This window comes from Pagrus major, chromosome 3, assembly GCF_040436345.1.
Source record: "Pagrus major chromosome 3, Pma_NU_1.0".
NCBI lineage: Eukaryota > Metazoa > Chordata > Actinopteri > Spariformes > Sparidae > Pagrus > Pagrus major.
This window is the reverse complement of record NC_133217.1, coordinates 1,445,094-1,466,171: the sequence shown is the minus strand read 5'-3', so window position 1 is coordinate 1,466,171 and position 21,078 is coordinate 1,445,094. Positions and strand designations below refer to the sequence as shown.

The 21,078-nt window shown below is 43.7% G+C and overlaps 1 protein-coding gene across 1 annotated transcript in view; it reads left to right on the top strand.

The window, feature by feature from the left end:
• Nucleotides 1-21,078, top strand: part of LOC140994098 (collagen alpha-1(XIV) chain-like) — a 179,583-nt gene that overhangs the window by 82,182 nt on the left and 76,323 nt on the right. Inside the window, exons 22-23 of the mRNA XM_073463674.1 lie at nucleotides 5,259-5,375; nucleotides 19,106-19,255. Of these exons, the coding sequence (XP_073319775.1) occupies nucleotides 5,259-5,375; nucleotides 19,106-19,255 (267 nt within the window). The remainder of the gene's footprint in view (nucleotides 1-5,258; nucleotides 5,376-19,105; nucleotides 19,256-21,078) is intronic.

The following is a 21,078-nucleotide window of genomic DNA, read 5'->3' as shown; positions in this document are numbered from 1 at the left end:
TGACAGTGACAGCTGCAGTTGGAGACATTATCGGATGCATCTGCAAAGTGTCTTTTAAATTTAACGTTTTTTCACCAAGAAGAGCAGTCAGTCGAATACCCATACCCAGAAGCTTTCAGCTGCAGTCCCAACTAATTACAAGATGCCATCTTGAAAATGTTATTGTGATCGTCTGATTGAAGTTTTCAGCTGCTGCCTTGTTCGAGTCACAGCTCTTTGTTCTATCAAGAACGGACAGCCGGTTTACCATGAAGATGGTATGGATTGGATTGTGTTTAGTTTGGCGAAGTTGCATCACCATAAACTGTCCATTTACCCTCCTCTTTACATCACCTGTTCTTTAAGAAATTCTAGTAATGTATGTGTATTAATACCAGCAGTGGAAAGAGTACAAGCAAAACTGCTGGTATTAAAATAATACTTATAATAATACTAAGTATTCTTCTGAAACGCTACTCAGAGTATTTTGATGTTTAATGCATTATTAATAACAGACGTTTGTGATCGGACAGCCTTATTGGCTACAAAAATGTAGATGAAAGTTTCCAGATATTAATTGAAATTGTACTCAGTACTCAATTATGATTGCAAAATAACTAGATTACATGGTGCAATGACTACTTAAGTATGAGTAAAATTACAGGCTTGAAAAAATACTGTTTAAAAGTGCAAATATAGAAAAACTGACTGAATAACAGTAATGTGAGTAGTTGTGATTAGTCACTTCCACCCCTGTTTAATACACAATGTTTAAAAGCTTGTGCATCCTCATTGAAAGTGTCTGATAATCTACAAAGCAAAAAAATAACTTATTTCTTAACGGTATTCAGAGGTGTGAAGTTTTAATCTCAATCACAGCAACACAAGGAACAGGAAAACACAAAGAAACATCAGGGACTTAAATATGAACTGAACTAACGAGAGGATGAGGTGCAGGTGGAGTAAGGCGGAGAAACACAGGTGAAGGCAATGAATGGACAAACACGAGGAACAGGGAAGGGGTTGATAGGCTGGAAACGGCTGGAAAAACACTGAAGAGGAGAGCTGATAAAGGAGATGCAGGCAGGTGTGGAGGGAAAATTAGGTTAGAAATAAAGGAGGGAAAACGGGGCACTGGAAAAGGGCAAAAGACACCACGAAACAAAACACACATAACTCATAAGACGTGACCATGACAAAGTCTGTGTGCCTCACATTTTGCACTGCCCACATTCAGCACCAGCATGCAATGATCATTCACCTGCACTTGCATATGTGCAGGTCTCTCAGTAACTGTCAGTGACATGTGCACAATCTGTTGCGTTATATTCCACACATAAGTAAAACAGAAACAGTGTGAGACAACAGGAGACATAATTAAGTGTATTTACAAGAATATTTACTGCAGTTGCAAATGAAAACATCGGCCATCGGAAGACATTCAAAGTTGTGTAATCATGGAAAACTACTTGTATCTTGAATTTGCCATTAATAAGTATATAAAATCTCCAAACTCCTCTGAGCAGAAGCAGTGCGGGTGATCATCTCAGAGAGTTGGATGTGCCAATATCTCCTTTGAGGAAATCTACTCAGCTTTAAGCAAATTAATCAACTAGACAAATTACATAAGTGGAGTGTTCTGCTTTAACACATTATTGAAAGCTTCTGTAACAAGGGAAACACACGACTTGAACGTCCGCATGGTAATGAACTCTCATCAGTTCGACTGATGCTGCTTTCAGATCATCTTGTTGTCAGTAACTTAATAGTGAAGAAGCAGCCAGACGCCTGCAGACATCGATATCTTGATATCCATCTGACACCTTTAATGGCAACTTCACCTAATTACAGCCCGGCCCTGGATTGAACCATAGATGTGATAGATTTAAGTTATCTCACTGGAGACGCGGACACCTCCCGAGGCTCTGTGAGTGTCTGGCCTGGCTCAATCAATCACTGCTTCTCAAGTACAATCATTTGAGTGGGGGCCTGGATTTCCCTCTCCTGCATGATAATTAACCACTTCACCGCAGGCTGGCCTTGTGGTGAAATAGCCCTTTTTGAAACTGAAAGGTCTCTGGTTTGATCTCCATGACAGCCAAAGCGAGCGACAAAAAACATGTGTCCTCTTGAAGTGTCCTTGAGCAGGATGCTGAACCTCAACCCTTTCATCCGTTCTCATTTCTCTCTGGGTAAGAGCTCTCACTGCAAGTGTCAGCTTAATGCCCGAACATGAAGCTTTAAATGGATCGCAGGCACATCGCTTTGCATCGGAGCCACATTTTACTTCTCCTGCATGATAATTAAGCACTTCTTGGTTGATTTGAAGGACAAGTTTTTTTTTTTAGTTGAGAAAAAAGAAAAGAGAAGAAGAGGAATGAAGCTGAAGAAGATGGCGAACGGAAGAAGAAAGATGGACAGTGGAGTTTATGATATGAGGCCAGTGAGATCCCAGGAGGTGAATGGAGCGTCTGTCATATTGCTCAGCAGCATGTTAATGAAGCCGACGGACCAGTAGAGATGAGTGGACTGATGCTTCAATGTCACTCAGCAGCACGAGTATCACAGATGTTGGGGACAAAAAGGAGACTGACTTTCCTGTAATGCCTTTTCAGAGAGCTTTTAGTTTAAATGGTGGACAATTTTATAGTAAGTGGGTGTAGTTTAAAGAGCCAGCGATTGATGGGCAGTGCTGGAGCTTTAATGTCTGCTGTAATTTAAAGATAATAAACAAGTCCAGACTATGTGGGTCATCAAAAATAAAGCAATAAGCTCAAATAGCTGCTGATCTTGTATGTTTTTTGGTTTGATTTTTTTGCTCTGCCATTGACCAACCTTTACTCAAGGGTAATCTGATGAGTTGATCATTTATGATCTTAAACAGCTAAAAGTAACACAAAAACAAAGGGTAAGTTGTGATCTTGAAATGGAAACTCTACCCCAAAACAAAACACGAGTTTATTCATTCAATTAGTCTCTAAAGGAGACATGAAAACAGATGGTGATGATGTCAACTGGACTGGATCAGGTCAAGATTTGATTTAATTTTCAGCACTGTCGGTTTTCCCATTGTTTAGACTATCACGTCTGTATTTGTAAAGATTAACAGATCATTGGTTTTATGCCCGTCTTTAAAAGATAGGGATATTTTACAACAGCAGCTTGACTATATTCTGGTGTCTTTTTGCATGTTAGGGTTAGACAAGTTCAAATAATACAGATAAAGATTCAAGAGTTTTACAGACAATACCAGTCTTCATGGATTCAACCGTTAACAGCACAAAATAGAAATTCAGTACTTTACAAAGGTCACTTTCTCAGTTCTTTCCCAAGTAAACCCTCTTCATGAACAAATCAATAAAGGAGGGGAAAAAAAGCCAACATCTTCCACGCTGTCTGAGTTTCCACCTGATCGTCCTCGTGCAGAATTAGATTCCCAAAGTGCAGCTGCAGGCTAATGCTAAGCTAGCTGTGTCGTCTTTGAAGTTTTTTTTTAAAGTCGGCAGGGTGGAGAGGAAAGAAAATACTGGGAAAATCGCCGATCCTGCTTTTGGTTTAGCTGAGAGTAATGGAAAGTTAATTTTGATCAGATATTCCACAGGCATTACACTGAGCGCTCAACTTTTACTTCATAATGTTAAATTATAGCAAAAATCTGTCTATTGTTATTTTCATCTTCACATGTCCACAAGGCTAAATTAAAAAAAATGGATGTTACATGACTGTAAAATCTAAAAAGTCTAAACACTGATCATCAGTATAGTTTAGATTTGGTTAGGTTTTGGCAACCAGAGCTTTTTGGTGAAGTTAGGAAAAGTTTCAGTCGCTGTGTTCAGCATCATAAGTCAACAGCATCTGTTCTTGCAACGCCACTTCTGTCCTTTTTCTACATAGAGAGAACTGAACTGCTTTCCTCGAGGTTGCTCATCAGTAAACACTTGAGTCGAGCAGCGGGCCAACTAAAGCAGCCCATACATCCTTTTCCTTACTCCTGCAGGCCTCCCAGGCTGGATGAGATCCAGTATGTAACCCCTCGTGTGTGTTCATGGTTTGCCAAGAACACACCATAGCAGACATGCGTCCAGGAGGCATCAGATGCCTGAACTACCTCAACTGACTCCTGACAATGTGAGGAAGCAGTGGTTTCTTCCTGAGACTGTGATCTCCTGTAACTCCGGGGCAGTTTGTAGCCGAATGTGAAGCATCAGGGAAGTCTGAGGCCACTCTGCTGCTAAAAGGTGGATTGATTGGTCCTTTGGAGTTGGATGATGACGAGATGGAGCCTGACAGGTGGATTCGTGCCATGCCAGCAGTAATGTCGATGCCGTACCGGACTGAGCGAGCTGAGATGCTCCCTGAATCCCTTTGTGTCTTCTAGTTTAAACCAATGGGGAGATTTTGCATAAACATTATGAAGAGATACATTATGCATCGGGCCCACTATAATGCAGGTGATATTTGGCTCCACCAGAAAATGTTATGTCAGAGGGAATGTAAAATATACTGTGATGTGCGAGGCCATTACTGACTCACAGACACACGCATGCTAATGTCTTTGAACTCAGAACAAGTGGCACTTTCAAAAATGTCGGTCAATAAAAAGTGCATTCCTACCATTTGCATAAATAGAATCTGTGTGGGTTTGCGTGTGTGTGCATGTGTATGCATAAGCCACACTTCTGGAGCAAAGTCAGTGAAGTTATATTTCTCTGTCTGTAAATAACTCTCATGTCGTGTCCTCGGAGCTAACCGGCCATATATTTCTAAATTTGTCATCTGGAAACACGATGGCGTGTGGTTTCTCAGATGTGTGCTCAGTGCAGTTTTATTATTACAGCAGCATGTAGACAAGGAAGCAACTTTATAATGCAGATTTTTAGAGTTCAGAAGAAGCTACGAGTTTGTTTTTTTACATACAAACACTATTTTTGTCATCGTTTCAGTTATAATGTCAACATTTTGCCAAAGATGGTGGAGTAAGGGTGGAAATAAAAGAATATGTCAGAAACAGCGACCACAGATGATCGAAGGCTGTGAGAAATAGTCAGACACCCTCAAATATGCCACTATAAGTCCCCTTTGTGGAGCATTATTCTTTAAAATTGCCAGAGACTCATTCATTTGCTGTAAAGATTCAAACCTTTGATGGAATAATAATAATTGTAAATGTGTTTATGAATTCTGTCGAACATGCTGTCACATGCAGACATAACGACTGAGAAGGTGTGCTCTTCATGGAGAAACACACCATAAGTGATTCCTCTCTTTCCTTCCTGCAGTGTACCTGGGGGTGACGAACCTTAACGCATACCAGGTGAGGATGACCAGCTTGTGCACCCAGTGGCAGCCTCACCGACACGCCAGCGCCTACAGAGTGATCATCGAGTCGCTGCTGAGTGAGTACACAGACAGCAGCATGGTCTATATATCGCACAATACTCTTTGTTGTACATCACCCACACACATGCACAGGTGTTAAGCTGAGTAGCGATTCATCCAACTTCGTAGGTAACTGGAGTTCAGCCTGGGATATTTGTTGCAATACATGCGTGTTTATCTTGATATTGTTTCAGTAATAATAATAATAATAATAGCTTGGATTTATATAGCGCCGGTCACGAAACCCAATGACACTTTACACAGGAGAATAAATGCTACACAAACAGACAAACAAACAAATTGAAACAAGTAACAAAGTTGAGCGTCTGCTGGGGAAACAGAGTCAGTAGAGGTTGTAGGCTGCAGTGAACAGATGGTGTTTGAGGAGTTTTTTAGACATATCCAGAGATGAAGCGAGGAGAGCAAGGCAGAAGGTCGGGGCTGCGACACTGAAGGCTCTGTCTCCGGAGGTACGGAGTCTGGTGTGGGGAATGGAGAGCAGGTCAGGGGCGGGGTGTATGGGTGAGGGAGGTCTGAGAGGTACTGAGGGGTGAGGGCATGGAGGGATTTATAGGTGAGAAGGAGGATTTTGTAGTTATAACTTAACTGGGTGCCAGTGAAGGTGGAGGAGGGTTGGGATGATGTGCAGCCAGGACTTGGTGCAGTTGAACACCCTGGCAGGGCTCTGAGTAGTCCAAAAAGAATGTTTTTGTTGTTGTTTTTTATTGTTGTTTTTATGGTCTGCCTGCATCAGAAATTTCTTCTGAGATAATGAAGATCCCCTCGACCTTTATACAGGGCGATGTATGGAAATAACATGCGTACCCACCGATACTGACTCCTCTTCTGCCACATTCCTGCCTCTCAAGATTATCTGGAGGATTTTATGCTGCGGCTGACGAGGTTATCAAACGTGACTGTGCATCACTAACACCACATCAGCCACAAAGGGGGATACATTATACCGTATATGCAGCTGTGATTGTTCTCCTCAGATTTTCCCATCAAACTCCTACGCTGCATATCTGCGCTGGTAAGGGGGGGGGGTGCCCTCATGCATACTCGCATGCTTTCATTAGTGGGAGTTTCAGTATGCAGTGCAGAGAGAATGTCCAATTTTCTGAATCCTTAAGCAGCCTGAGATGACAAAGATATTGTTGTATCCCATCTGAGCCGTGCTGACAGTCTTAAAGGTTTAGCTGTGCAATCAGACACTGAGCTGCTCTGTAGACAAGGAAGGCTTACGGACGCAGCCCGGCTGACATTTACATTTGCTGCGTGAGGTAAAATACCGGAAGAAAAGACAAAAGGTCGGTATTATGGCTGCCAAGTGTCTAGCGATGTGATGGTACAGGAATGACAGTAATTATGCCTTGTTGTGTCTATTCTAGTTTTAGTTGCACCTGCAGCATGTTCTCTGATTGCGAGACAATTGTTCCATAAAAACAAGAAAAACAAAACAAGTGCTTTTATTTCATGTTGAATGTGTGTGTGGGAGTGGGAGAATCAACGAAGGCTGAAGGCTGCTGTCCAGATGAGACGACGCAGATGTAAATGACAATCAAACCCGCGTTTCTAAATGTTGTTTTTCTTCTTTAGTGACTTCTGAGGTCACAGAAGTAAAGTCAGCAGCCGTACTTGTATCTTGGATGGAAATGTTTATAAAGTCTCATGTGTGATGCCGTTGTTGGATGCTGTTAGAAGTTATTTCTGCATGTTTTATCCAATTTAATACAAATTCTGGAACAAGACATACTAAAACGTACAATTTTCACCGCTTCCACTATTGTCTGTCAAAATGAACTTCTTTGAACTTAATGTGGATCCGTGCAGCTGTTATATAAAGTGTCCTTTTATAAAATATCATACATCATTCAGTGTTGGTCACCTCTGATTTGTCAGGGCTTCTAGCCACAGAAAAACAAACACAAAGTCCTGCAGCAACATTCTCTTGTAAAAGTACAAATTTTATCACACAAACCTCGAAATATAGAGAAGACTTTATTTACATGTTTTGGCAAACGTCGTCTGATTTAGAAGCCTCTTTTCACTGTGGTTTAGAGGCATAATTAGCAGCTATTGTTTGTTACTGTTTGAAAACAAACCATTCAAAGTTGGCCCATCCTGACACTGAGAGAGCGGCATTGGTCAAGTGAGCTGGAGAGCGAATGGAGAGAGGGAGCAGTGTTAGTATGAAAGGAACAAAACAAACAAACAACCCTGCAGGCAGCTGCCACACTGCTGGATTTTGTGTGAATTCAGCTGGAGCCAGACTTCATCGTGTCCACTGTTTACCTCTCGGCTCTGTGTGTGTGTGTGTGTAGTTCAACCCAACCAGTGGCTCACACAGAAAGAGTAACTGAAAGAAACAGAGTCAGCGATGTCACCTGGTCACTGCGTTTTCCTAAACTGCAGATGTTATTGTCTGGGGGCGACGCATCACTGACCAAAGGTTGACACCCAGAATCGTCCCGAACACAGCAAAATAAGAAGAAAATAAGGAAGTACAGGCAGAGAGCAGGGTCTCTGCAGATACGAACACCACCGATCACTTATAGTGGGTCATAAAAGGCTGTTAACCCTAAGAACTATAACATTAACTATAAAGATAATGATGTGAGCGTCCACACTGATGAACAACAGCTATAAACAGTAGACCATCCAAAAAAGTTTCTACGAAATGGCATCGATTTGTGATTCTAGCATAATATGCCTTTAAGTTTCAGTGGAGATTTTTGGCTCCTTCTGATGATTTCAATTCTGTTTCAGAGGTTTTTGCTATAAAACTCTCTCACAAGGACGACCTTCATGTGACTCTTATGATTAAACTTTTAGAAATATTGGATGGTGAAGAGAAAATTTGAGAGCTACTTCACAGTAAACCTCTGACAGCCTTTAAGAAAGTTTAACGCTGTCCTCAAATTACCGTCTTCATTGAACTCTTGATGAAGTTATTTTTTTGTTTGATGTACTTTGATGTAGTCGTCGTCTCCTACTTCAGCTGTCAAAAATAACTCTGCACCAAAGTCACCTTCATAAAACAACCTTGCAATTATTGAAGTGGTATTCTCGGTTCTGATTCTCTGAAGCCAACAGGCTCAGCGCCAACAGAAATAATTGTGTTGTTTGAATCTGATAACACACTCCAACAAACCAAAATAACATCAAACAACAGATGGTGCGGCCCCGATTCGACTGCACACGTCCACCATTCAGCCACCACCTCAAAGGTAAGATTGACTTTTAAAACAGCCGTCATCCACCAAAATAGGAAAGTAATAGCTGTTATTCATCACCTTCAGGCCTCCGGCAACAACACTGCCGTCATTAACGTCACATAAAAGACGCATATTATGGCAGCTCCTCCGTGTTTCTTCAGGGAGCTTCGAAGTTTCGATTCCCTCAATGCAAAAAAGAGCTAAATGAGGACTTATGTTTGTGCAGCTGGTAAATAATTACCAGAGAAATGTGTTTGCTGCAGGAGAAAGAGAGAAATGATGAAATTACACTGTTTTGGTGTGGATGGGTAGGAAATAAAAACAGGCGGTAAAGTAGGGAGAAAAAGATCAATAAAGAACAAACAATGAAGAGCTGATAAAGTGTTTTTCACAAATCCTCCTGTAGCACAGAGAGTTACTGCTGAATTAAACTGGAGTTTACACAGATCAACCCTTCATTATAAGGTCCTACTTATTGAAAATAATACACTCGCACATATCCGGGTTGCCATAGTAAAGATAATATCTTTCTCCCACATCATTAAACTCCTGTGATTAAATCTGTACTTTCATATTGCCAGAAAAACGCTTGTGGCTGAGTATCAAACATTTTTAATAACCAGACTTAACTGCTTCTGTTGCATTAGATATGAAAAATTAAAGTTGGTCTTATATGGTAGTTTACAATGTCAGTGCCCAGATATCAACCACTTATTTTGTTACATTACCCAAGAGCTCCACCACATTTCCTTTCTTTCATGTTTCAGGCTTTTAATTTGTTATTTCCTGCTTTATTTTGTAAGTTCACTCTCCTCACATGTCATATTTTGTTTTACTTCCTGTCTTGTCTTCCTTCCACCTGTGTGATTGCCCTGATTAGTTTCAGGGTTCTGAAAACAGAATCAGGGGTGAAAAAATCCAAAACGTGAGTTGTGTTTTTTTGTGACTTTATGAAACATAACAAAGTGAACAGAGCAGACACGTACAGGGAGAGAGAAACAGAAAGGCGAGGCAAGCCAGTGTGCGTGCAGACAATTAAAGCGACACTATGAAGGCAAACATTTAAAGTTAATCTGAAGAAATATGTATTTATTTGTTTTTGACTCTTTCATTCTCAGGTCGATCAATATCACCCTGAACCTAGTCATTCACGTCCAGGTCATTCTGTGGGAAACACACTGCTTCCCAAGCATAAGGAAATGTATTTCAGTCAGTAGAGACTAGTGATGAAGTAAAGAAAATGTTTATTACAGCAGATGATTTGTGATAATGAAGGTCTATGGTGCTTAGACGCTACAGGGAGTTTTTGTGATCAAAGGGCGTCTGCCCTGAGCAGCAGGAGCAAGAGGAATCCCTCCCATGGAGTCCAGACACGGGTGGTGGTTGATGACTCTTCTGAGGCAGATAGGCTGATGAAACGATGAAGCTGGTGAATCTGTGAAGACTGGGCGGTGATTGGGAGGTGGAGGCTGTGCGCAAAAAGCAGAATGAATAAACTAGAGGTGGGAGACAATCATATTTAAAAAGACAGCAGCAATATGATAACAATGAAGGTGTGTCACTGTCAAGTGCCCTCACTGTTGAAAGGTATTGGTGCAGAACTCCCCACTTGAAAGGTAGCTAATCTCGGGAGGATTTCACAGGATTCCACTCATCACACCTTTGCTCTTTTTACTTCTTTCTTTTTATTTATGGAAGTTGGTTGCAATTGTGAATAGTGGTCAGGTGAAAAACCTTTAAACACAAACAAACACCATGTTAAGAAAATGAAACAAGATAAACATACAAATTCTTTATATAACCAGAAATAAACCCTGTAAATAAGCAGCAAATAATTAATCCCAAATAAATAAGTTAAACCGTATACAGCTATCACCTTCAAACATTTGATTTAACCTTATGATTCTAAGATTTTAACTTTGCAATAAATCAGCTCTCCAGGATAAATCCAAATATGTGATACTTTAAACTGCATTTAACCATAAAATATTTTAATTTCATTCATTTAACGTGATCCCAACCATATCACCCAAGTGCTCACCACCATTAAGTGGACACCAGCAGTGCAACAAACATGAAAATACGAAGAGCTCACCGGCTGCATCTCCCCCGAAAGCCCAGCTCTGCACAAACAAATCTTGGTAATCTGGTCCAAATCTCAGTCACCTCTCATGCTGCGTGCTCCCACTGCTGCTCTGTAGTGATTGTGAGTGTGTGTGTGACTCCAAACCCAGCTAATTAACCAACCACCCTCACCTGGTGCACTCAGCCTGCTGCATTCAGCTGCGAGAGGCACTCAACCTGGTGTATCCAGGCTGGAGGGGCGTGGCCCACAGTTCAGCTCCACACCTCCCACTCGATCTTTCCAGGGAAACCGCTGGAACGATCGCAGACCCTGGTGCACTTGTGGTCAGAGTTTCCCTCCTGGGTCCCCTGCCTGCTCCTCAATTGGTAGCAGAACAACCAGTCGCCGGACGTCCCGGTGAAGTATTGTGGACCGAAAGTCCCTCTGGATGCTGGAGACAGGATGCTTGGGTACTGATGTTGCTGGTCTCACCTCAGGGATACAGAAGCTTGGAACAATCCTGACATTCACATCCCGCACGATGCCACGGGGGTCCGGGTTGACACTGACAACTCTTCCAAGCTTGAATTGTCCCCTCATGGCATTCTGATCACACAGCCAAATGATGTCTCCAACAGCAACATTCCTTTGTGCAGTGTGCCACTTACTTCTTACAAACAGATTGGGACCAGCAAGCTGGCTCCATGATCTCCAGAACTTGTTTACCTGGTGTTGCATTTCTTGGAGTCTCTTATAGGGATAGCTCGTGAAGTCAAACGTCTTCCAGTCACCACTTGAAGATGCTCGTCCCAGCAGAAGCACATTTGGTGTGATGTACTGCACGGTGTCTTCAAGGCTCTGCACCCTGGCGTTGATAGGACGTTCATTTGCAAGATTAGCAGCGAGCTGGAGGGTTGTCTGAAGCTCACTGTAGCTGAGGCACGACTCTCTCCCCAAACTCTGGAATGCCTTCTTCACAATGCGAACAGCTGCTTCAGCAGCACCATTACGATGTGGTGAATCAGCTGGTTGGATTTTCCACTGCCAGTCGGTCCCATTTTGAGCTGCAGCCTCTTCCACAGCAGACCTGTCCAGCCCATTTAAAAACTTGTACAACTCTTCCAGAACAGGTTTGGCACCGACAAAATTGGTCCCCGGGTCAGACCAAATCTTCTTAGGATGCCCTCGAAATGCTGTGAATCTCTGATAAGCCATCAGGAAACTTTCAGTCGACATGGTATTGGCCAGCTCTGTGTGGATCGCTCTACTGGCCATGCAGCAGAATACGACTCCCCAAACCTTCATTGTGACCCTCTTCCTCACATCGTCTTTGGCTTGATAAGGTCCAAACAGGTCCACAGCTGTGAACTCGAAGGGGGCTGCAGGTCTAGTTCTCTCCTGAGGCAGATTTCCCATCACTTGTTGACATTTCCTGGCTCTGGCTTTCTTACAGATCACACACTTGTCAATAACTTTTTGAGCAATCCTTCTTCCTTTGATGATCCATGCTTTCTTTCTCACCTTCAGCAGAGTCGCAGCCACTCCCTCATGACCCTTGCTGTGAGCCTCACGAACCAAAAGCGTTGAGATCCAAGCACTGTAAGGTAAGAGGGGAACACCAGCTTTGTCTTCATTAAAGGCCTGGATCCTCCCACCGCAAATCAGCAGTCCAGTTTCTGGTTCTTTATAGACTACCAGCCGGTCTGTAGTGGTGGTGGGAAAAGTCACGCCCTCTTGTGCAGCAAGGAAAAGGTCTCTTAGGGCATCTTGACGTTCTGTTGCAGTGATGACTCCGCTTGATGAAACTGCCTCCCACTTTGGAGTTCTCAAGGTACTATTTTGTGCTGCAAACCTCTTTGCTGACCTCCAGACCCACGCAACCGTTTTGACCAGGTGAGTCAAATCACTGAACCGTCCTTCCTTCACCAGGTTTCGGATAGCTGCGCCGGCAGGTGGCCTTCGATGCTCTTGATCAGGCGGCTCTTTCTCTTCCTGAGCTCTTGTAAGTGCAGCAACAAAGGATTTCTTCTGCATCTTACTGATGCTCTCTCGGGCAGTTGTCGACACATCCTTTGCAGACTTGATTGGCCACTCATCAGCCGGTAGACTCAGGAACTTTGGCCCCTGCTGCCATACTGAATCTTCACCCAAGTCTTTCGGACTAGCCCCTCGAGTGATGATGTCGGCAATGTTCAGGGGTCCAGGGATCCACCACCAATCTTCAAGTCGTGTGCTGCTTTGGATCTCTCCAATTCTGTTGGCGAAGAAAGTCTGGAAGCCATAGCTCTCACGCTGGATTGCACCAAGCACCGTTTGACTATCGACAAAGTGGTACCACTGCTTGACTTGGATGCAGCCATGTTTCTCAAAGTACTTCTTTAAGCGGGCGGCGAAGACTGCTCCACACAGCTCAGCTTTCACTGCTTCCCCCTTGTGGTCTAGAGGCGTCAACTTTGCTTTAGACTCCACCAATCTCACTGTTGAACCATGGTCACAGGCCCACTGCAGGTATGAGACGGCTCCATAGGCATGCTCACTGCCATCAGAGAAGGTGATCGCATCAGGTTTAGCAGAGACGTCCACAGGGGTCAGGGCTCTAGGAAACTTGACCTTGTTCAGCTGAACGAATTCCTCAAAGAGGCTGATGGCATCTTCTCTGAGCTTGTCTGACAGCGCAAGGTCCCATGTGTCTTTGGTGGTGCTACCTTTAGGTTTGGCTTCCTGGAATGCTCTTCGAACCAAGATGGCCCCTTTCTGCTTTGCAGGCGTTGTCAGACCGATGGGGTCATACAGCCCAGAAACTTGACTGAGCAACTCCCGTCGTGTCAGTGGGTCTGGCGTCTGGACTCTCACTTGCTCCAAAACAAGATCTTGGCCAAGTCTCATCTTTCTCTTTCTTTTTGAGAAGTTTATCCCAACCATGACGTGAAGCTTGTCATCCTCCAAGGTGTAGCCAAGGCCAAGAGCTTTGTTGTCTTCATCTTTAAGCTGGTTCGGCAGGACCACAGTCTTTGCAGTTGCCTCCTGTTGTTGTTTTCCAGCAGGCTCTTCCCTCCTTTGGCCAGAGAAAACCCATGGCTTCAACTCGAAACCCCCTGCTTTCAGGATTTCCTCCACATTTGCTGTGATGATTTTAAGCTCGTCCAGGTTGTCATGAGAGGTCAAGAGGTCATCGACATAGCTGTCTTCTTGTAGCACTCGGCGCTCCTCCACAAGATGGCTAAACTGGGGGAGATTAGCCGTCTCTCTCATGGCTAGTTGAGCAATACAACCTGCTGGTTTGTCTCCAATGTTGACTCTTGTTACTGCATATTCGCCCAGCTCTTCTTCTTCGGAGTCACGCCACAGAAACCTATGCAAATGTACTTCTTGGTCTTCGAGCCAGACTGAATTGTACATTTTTTTTATGTCTCCCAAAGCAGCAAAGACTCCCCTCCGGAACTTGAGAAGCACAGCACGGATTGGGTTAAGGACATCTGGGCCTTTCAACAGGAGATCATTAAGACTCAAGCCTCTGAACTTCTGGCTACTGTTCCAGACAAGTCTTACCGGAGTCGTGACCGAGTGTGGATTGGGTGCGATGAGATGGCTGATGTACCACACTGGTCCGGTCCACGAACGCAGGGCATCTTCAGACAACTTCATTGCAGCCCGGCGGTTAACCATATCGTGAACTTGAGCAGCGTAGGCAGCCTTCCATTCTGGTTCCTTGGCCAGCTGTCTCTCTGTCCTCAGGAAGGTGGCCTCAACTGCCTTCCTGTTGCTTGGCAATGCGGCTGGATCCTCCACCCAAGGGTATCTGGCATGCCAGTGTGGCCTCTCACTGTGGTTATCAGCAGTTGCATATGTAAGGCCGCTCCTCACCACCTCCAGCTCTCTTTCTTCAGCAAGAGTCATTTCTTTGCCGCCTGGCTGGCAGTTTCCACAGCGGCAGCCTCCACATTTTGGGACACAGCCGGCACCAATGCTGTCCCATTTCCACCACTCGAGGAAGTTGGAGGCAGTAGCTGCTGAACTGGAATGCTGACCTTGGATGGCTTTTGGGGCTTGTTGATTTTGTGGAGGATGAATAGGGACCACACAGGTACGTTCTTCATATTTCACAGCAGCAGTTCTCATCGACCTTGCAAAATGCGTTCTAGACGTATGGGCTGATACTGTGACCTCTTCAAACAACTCAGGATGGGCGCCAGCAACTGTCTTTCCCAGTGGTCCATCCCACAGCACAAGGTCCCCCACTGTGCGGATTTTCTGGGGAGCCAGCTGACCTTCCTTGTGACTTACGAGGAGTTGGATCTCTCTTGGCCTTACCAGCTCACCGAGTGGAATGTCTGGGAAGAACTTTTGCAGTTTCTCGGCTGTCACATGCCTATGAACATCTGCAATGCTATCCAGGCCATAGCAAATCAGCTGGTGGGATCTGAATGTGCCTCGTGAGGTGCTAACACGGATTTTTAGGAGGTAACGCTTCGTTTGGACAAAGACTTTCATGCCTCCTACACCATGAACCACGAGTGTGATGTCTTCGCTTCTGAGATTGAGTCGACCAGCTGCCTTGTGGGTGATGTAATTGGTGTCTGAAGCTAGGTCAATCAGGGTGCCAATTCTTTGTCCAGCATTGGCCGTAACCTCCAGTAGCATCATGATGACAGGCCATTCCACCAAGCCGCCTCCCGCCAGAAGACTTGAGTTACTCTTTGCAGAATGGGAGGTTCTGGACACTGTGTTGCTGAATGCATCTCGGCATTGTTGGGCTAACTCAGGCGATAGCTTGCTGAAGAATTCTTCTTGGGCCTCAGTGTAATTTGGCGTAGTTTTGTTGCCACCTCCCACCATGCTGCTTTTCCTCTGGGTTGCGCTGCCTCTGGATGCTTCAGCACTGGGACAAAGGTAGTAGTGGTGTTCTATGGCTCGCTTGCCTCCGCATTCAGGATTTCTGCACAGGAATGTTGTTTTGCAGTGACCCTCATGATCATGGATCTCCAGGCATTTCCCACAGGCTCCCAGTTTTCTTACTGCATCCTTCTTTTCTGTGAGTCTGAGCGTGCGGAACTTTTTGCAGAAGTAGAGCTTTCTCTTATGCTTGATGTCACCACAGACGACACACTCTGAAGGATGGCTACTTGACTGGTTTGATGCCCTGGTTCTGGCTTGCCTTTGCTCAGACCGGATTTCTCTCTTTGGTGGGTCTTCATCCCTCAACTGGTCCAGCTGTTCATAGATGCTTTCTTGACTCTTGAGGAAAGCTAGCAGACTGTCAAAGCGCCTGTCTGGATCAGCACTGCTCCTCTCAGCTGCATGGAGAAGCCACTCTTTCTTCAATGCATCAGGAAGTTTGCTTTCAATTGACTTAGTCACTAGAGGGTTCTTTAAAGCACCAGTGTCACCAAGGTCCCTCAGGTCTTCAAGAGCTTTCTCAACAGCTTGGATGAGCTCAACAATTTTCTTTGGCTGGTGGCTTTTGACAGCTGGAAGCCTCTGCAGTTCCTCGACTATCTCAATGGCGATTGCAGTTTGGCTTCCAAACCGATTCTGCAGCACACGGAAGATGTCTTCTGCCGTGTTATAAGTTGTCAAGCGAAGATCTCTCATTATTCTCTCATCCAAACTGTCAAGTAGCTGGAACTTTTTGACTTCTTTTGACCCAGTTGGTTCCCCTTGCATCTGGAGGGCCTCCCAGTCTCTTCTCCAGCGGTGAAAGTCACGCTTGATGCCAGTGAATTTAGGGAGGGAGGTTGGCTTCAGTCTTATGACTGATGTTGGGTAGCTGTTAAGAGCTGCAGTCACAACCTTTCCAGCATCTTCTTCAGCTTTTGCTTGAATAAAATCTGCTTTTCTTGACATTAACTTGGGAATAGCCTGCTCAAGCTGACGCATGCGCCACTGGAAGTCTTTCTGCTCAGCAGGAGGGGCCCAACACTTCCACTGCTTATGCAGCTCTTTTGCCTTTTTGACCAGTCTCTCCAGGTAGTCGAACATGAAGTTGAAGGCCTCCTTGTTTCCACTGAGCTCGAAGGACGCCACACACTCTACTTTCTCCTCTGCTGCCTTTACTGCCATAGTCAGTTCCTCTTCTCCAAAGTTGGCCCAGAGTGTCTTTTGGATGAGGTCCTTCACCTCCTTCAGTTTCGTTTCACACTCACTTGCAGTTTTTTCAATATCGGCCTTTTGCTGCTCACTCAACGCAGGACCTCCTTCAGCACCTGCATCCGACTCTGCTTCTGCAATACACTGGGCCTCCACATCCTCATTTGCCTCCATGACTTTGTTGGCCTCAATTGTAAGCTTTTTGAAACTGTCTCTGAGCTCCTCTTCAGGCAATATTGCATGCATCCTCACAACATTGTTGGCCAGCCGGGAGAATTGACGCTTCGCCGTCGTTCTGTTGGCTTTAAGCTGCTCCAGTGACTTTGAGTCAGCCATCTTCTTTTACAGCAGAATGGAGTAAGGTGACGTTCAGTATCTCATCAGGCTTCTTCTAGGCCTGGCCGGTCGCTGTTCTGGTTTCTCTTCTCCAGACGCAGCCGGTTTTTCACTGTCAAGTGCCCTCACTGTTGAAAGGTATTGGTGCAGAACTCCCCACTTGAAAGGTAGCTAATCTCGGGAGGATTTCACAGGATTCCACTCATCACACCTTTGCTCTTTTTACTTCTTTCTTTTTATTTATGGAAGTTGGTTGCAATTGTGAATAGTGGTCAGGTGAAAAACCTTTAAACACAAACAAACACCATGTTAAGAAAATGAAACAAGATAAACATACAAATTCTTTATATAACCAGAAATAAACCCTGTAAATAAGCAGCAAATAATTAATCCCAAATAAATAAGTTAAACCGTATACAGCTATCACCTTCAAACATTTGATTTAACCTTATGATTCTAAGATTTTAACTTTGCAATAAATCAGCTCTCCAGGATAAATCCAAATATGTGATACTTTAAACTGCATTTAACCATAAAATATTTTAATTTCATTCATTTAACGTGATCCCAACCATATCACCCAAGTGCTCACCACCATTAAGTGGACACCAGCAGTGCAACAAACATGAAAATACGAAGAGCTCACCGGCTGCATCTCCCCCGAAAGCCCAGCTCTGCACAAACAAATCTTGGTAATCTGGTCCAAATCTCAGTCACCTCTCATGCTGCGTGCTCCCACTGCTGCTCTGTAGTGATTGTGAGTGTGTGTGTGACTCCAAACCCAGCTAATTAACCAACCACCCTCACCTGGTGCACTCAGCCTGCTGCATTCAGCTGCGAGAGGCACTCAACCTGGTGTATCCAGGCTGGAGGGGCGTGGCCCACAGTTCAGCTCCACAGTCACTTAGCTGTTGGATAGATGTGCCCGGCTGATGTGAGCAGCTGATATCAAATAATGACAAGCCATTAAGAGTTAGAGGGTTGAATGAAAGGATGGTATGAAAATTAAACAAGTCTTCCTGTCTGAACTTTCGCTAGAGCTTCATTTAGTTTTGTTGTGATGTTGAACATCTGCACACGTACATTCACAGTATGAAAATAAGTCTGTCTGGATGTTGTTTTATTTTGGCAGTTTTATCATTAGCTTCAGCTATAATAATTAACTTGGCACAGTGCTGCAGCTCTTTCACTCATTAAAATGTTCCACCTGCCCTCTGTGATAACGCTGTAAAATGTAATGCATCGTGTTTTTGTGATAATACGTTTTTTTTCTCAGAAATACATTTGACACGTTGCCAGTAGACCACCATCATGGAGTGAACAAAAACAACAAACACATGTTGATTATTTCAGTAATTGGATTTGGTTCATCACTTACTCCTGACTGTGAAAAAGTTTAATTCTGTTCAGTTTTATTTGGGCAGAAAAACAAACCGAGCTATCAAACGACAGTCCCCAGAGACGTTAGCAACATCTCACTCCGAGAGAGAAAACTGAGTGAGTCAGTTAATGGTTCTATATTTAGTGCTAATCATCATTATCAACAACATCTGGAACGTACAGAGGGATTCACAAGACCATCTTTCTCAGAGGGAAGTCGTCTTTATGACTCACAGTTGTTTGTCAGCTTCTAGATTTCGATCCGAGTGTGTGCTGAATGCAGAGAATGAATGCAGTTGTGAAGCAATGAAAACAATCTGAATCTGTAAAAGTTAAAAAGTTCAAACCTCACTGACTGGAGAATCCCTGTAGCCTTCTTTCTGACCAATGTACAGTCAGCATGAGACGCACCAACTGGACCAAATGATTTAAGTAATTTAAAGGCATTTTTGATAAGAAGCCTAGTTTGGAAAAAAAAAATAATTGGCACCAAGAGCTGCAGGAAGTGTCTGTGAATACTGTGAAATATTTACACATCCACTACATTGTTCCTTCTTTGTATGTACAATATCACATTTCCCCGCAGTGCAAATACAAGATCAGTGTGAAAACGACGTCCTTTCCTGAATGATAACGGGAGATGTTTGTATTCTTACCGCAGATGGTCAGAAACAGGAGACGAAGCTGGGCGGAGGAGCCAGCAGACACTGTTTCAACAACCTGAAGCCCAACACACAGTATAAGATAAGTGTGTATGCTCAGCTGCTGGACGGGACTGAAGGACCTGCAGTCACTGTTAATGACAAGACATGTAAGTACACACTCCCAGTAACACCTTCAAACACTGACAGAAGTACAAAAAGCTCTTTTCACATAATGTATAATACCAATTTCCACATAAGACATTTGGATTTCTACATTGGAATAACATCTGTTTATACGCATTTGGCTTTTTTCACGTTTGGATTGGAATGTCAACACATGGAAACAACCTGAAAGAAGTTCGACATTCACAGCTGTAAAAATCAGATTTTGCAAGATCAGCTTTCACCAACAGATTTTAACTGCAAACATGTGCCTGAGAACTGATTTACCCTGAACATAAATGTGCCAGGCCAGTAAGCAAAAGCAAAATACTGAACATTTGATGAGATATTTGGCTTTTTCAGACCAACCGCTGTGATTTTTCTGATTCAAACAGCCGGTGACAGTGAGTAGTACTTTTGTCCGGTTGTGTGTAGGAAGGGCTCCTGTCATCGTAGAGCCTACTCAAAATCCATCTCTCACAATGAGAGTTGTGCAGATTGTGGGCCGACTTTGCTGTTTTTAGGATTATCTGAGCCTGAAAACATCTCGGAGACGTTGTATAGCCGAAATGCTGACAAACACATACACACAAATCATGTTTGTCTCTCGTGTGAGGCTGTGATACACAAACAAACTCATAACACACTTTACCTCCTCCATACAATGTGCCAAACTCCCATTTAAATGCCCCCATACATGTGTCACAATAACAATACAGCAGAGACACACACAGTCAAAGAGAAAGTGCTGTCAGCTGTCATGGTGTATAAAAGAAGCCCACCACAGGCTGGGAGGACGATCACGTCATTTTCAACATAAAACATCTTTTATCCTCGTGGGAGCTGGGATGAGAGCTGAATCCTCGTCCTTCCTTTCAGAATGAGACATTTGTTCTGCAGCGGCAGCCCCGAACGCTAATCAAGACCTACTGTCTGGAGGGGAGGGAGGGGAGGGAGGGGAGGGAGGAGAGAGGAGTTGGATTTTTTTTTGGGGGGGGGGGGGTTTGTTTTCTTTTTCAATGTGCATTGAAATCTATCAGGGTTAAAAGGTAAATTTACCCTGCTTTTTAAAAAAAAAAAAAGTTTACAAATATCTCAGTAGTTGTAGCCATTTTCCTTTTAGTTGTGATACATTTTTATTTACTGGCTTCAACGCGTAGATGAAGACTCCTCAAGTTTAACCCGCCTACCCAAGCCTCATGTGGGTGTGAACGTTTGAACTGTGCGAACAGTTTCTTTCACTTCTAACTCTTTATACTGTGAACTGTCAAAGTAGAAAGTGTTATATCGTTCTACAGCATGAGAGTGAGAACATCACTTCTGGTGGCCTTATAAGAGGTCTCAGATCAGGTTGATATGAGCATCTGACTCTGTTTGATCAGAATTTATCAAATATGAATCCAGTCACCAAAATAAATGCTGGCACTACAGGTTTCTGCAATTTACATTTTCTTTATGTTGCAACTTTCTTCCAGTTTAATTTTCAATTTTCAATCAGCATGTCTGAGCAAGCTCTTAACGTGGGTTGCTCACATATCTGGAGTTGATTTAATTTGAATTTTTATACAGAGGCTGCTGAGCCAGTCTGTGCTGCAGTAAGACACTCATAAGTAGAAATGCTGATATGAGAAATGCAGAAACATAAAATTCCAACATTTAATTCTGGCGACTGGGCTTCAAAATAGTAATTTGCTGTTTTTGCCTGAAAACTGATCCTCCTGTTACACATTAGTGTGTTGTTGTTTATCCTGAATTTGATTAGGAGTGGGTGATAGAGATAAAAAACACTATCATGGACAAAGTCAATTTACAAAGCAATGTTCAAATA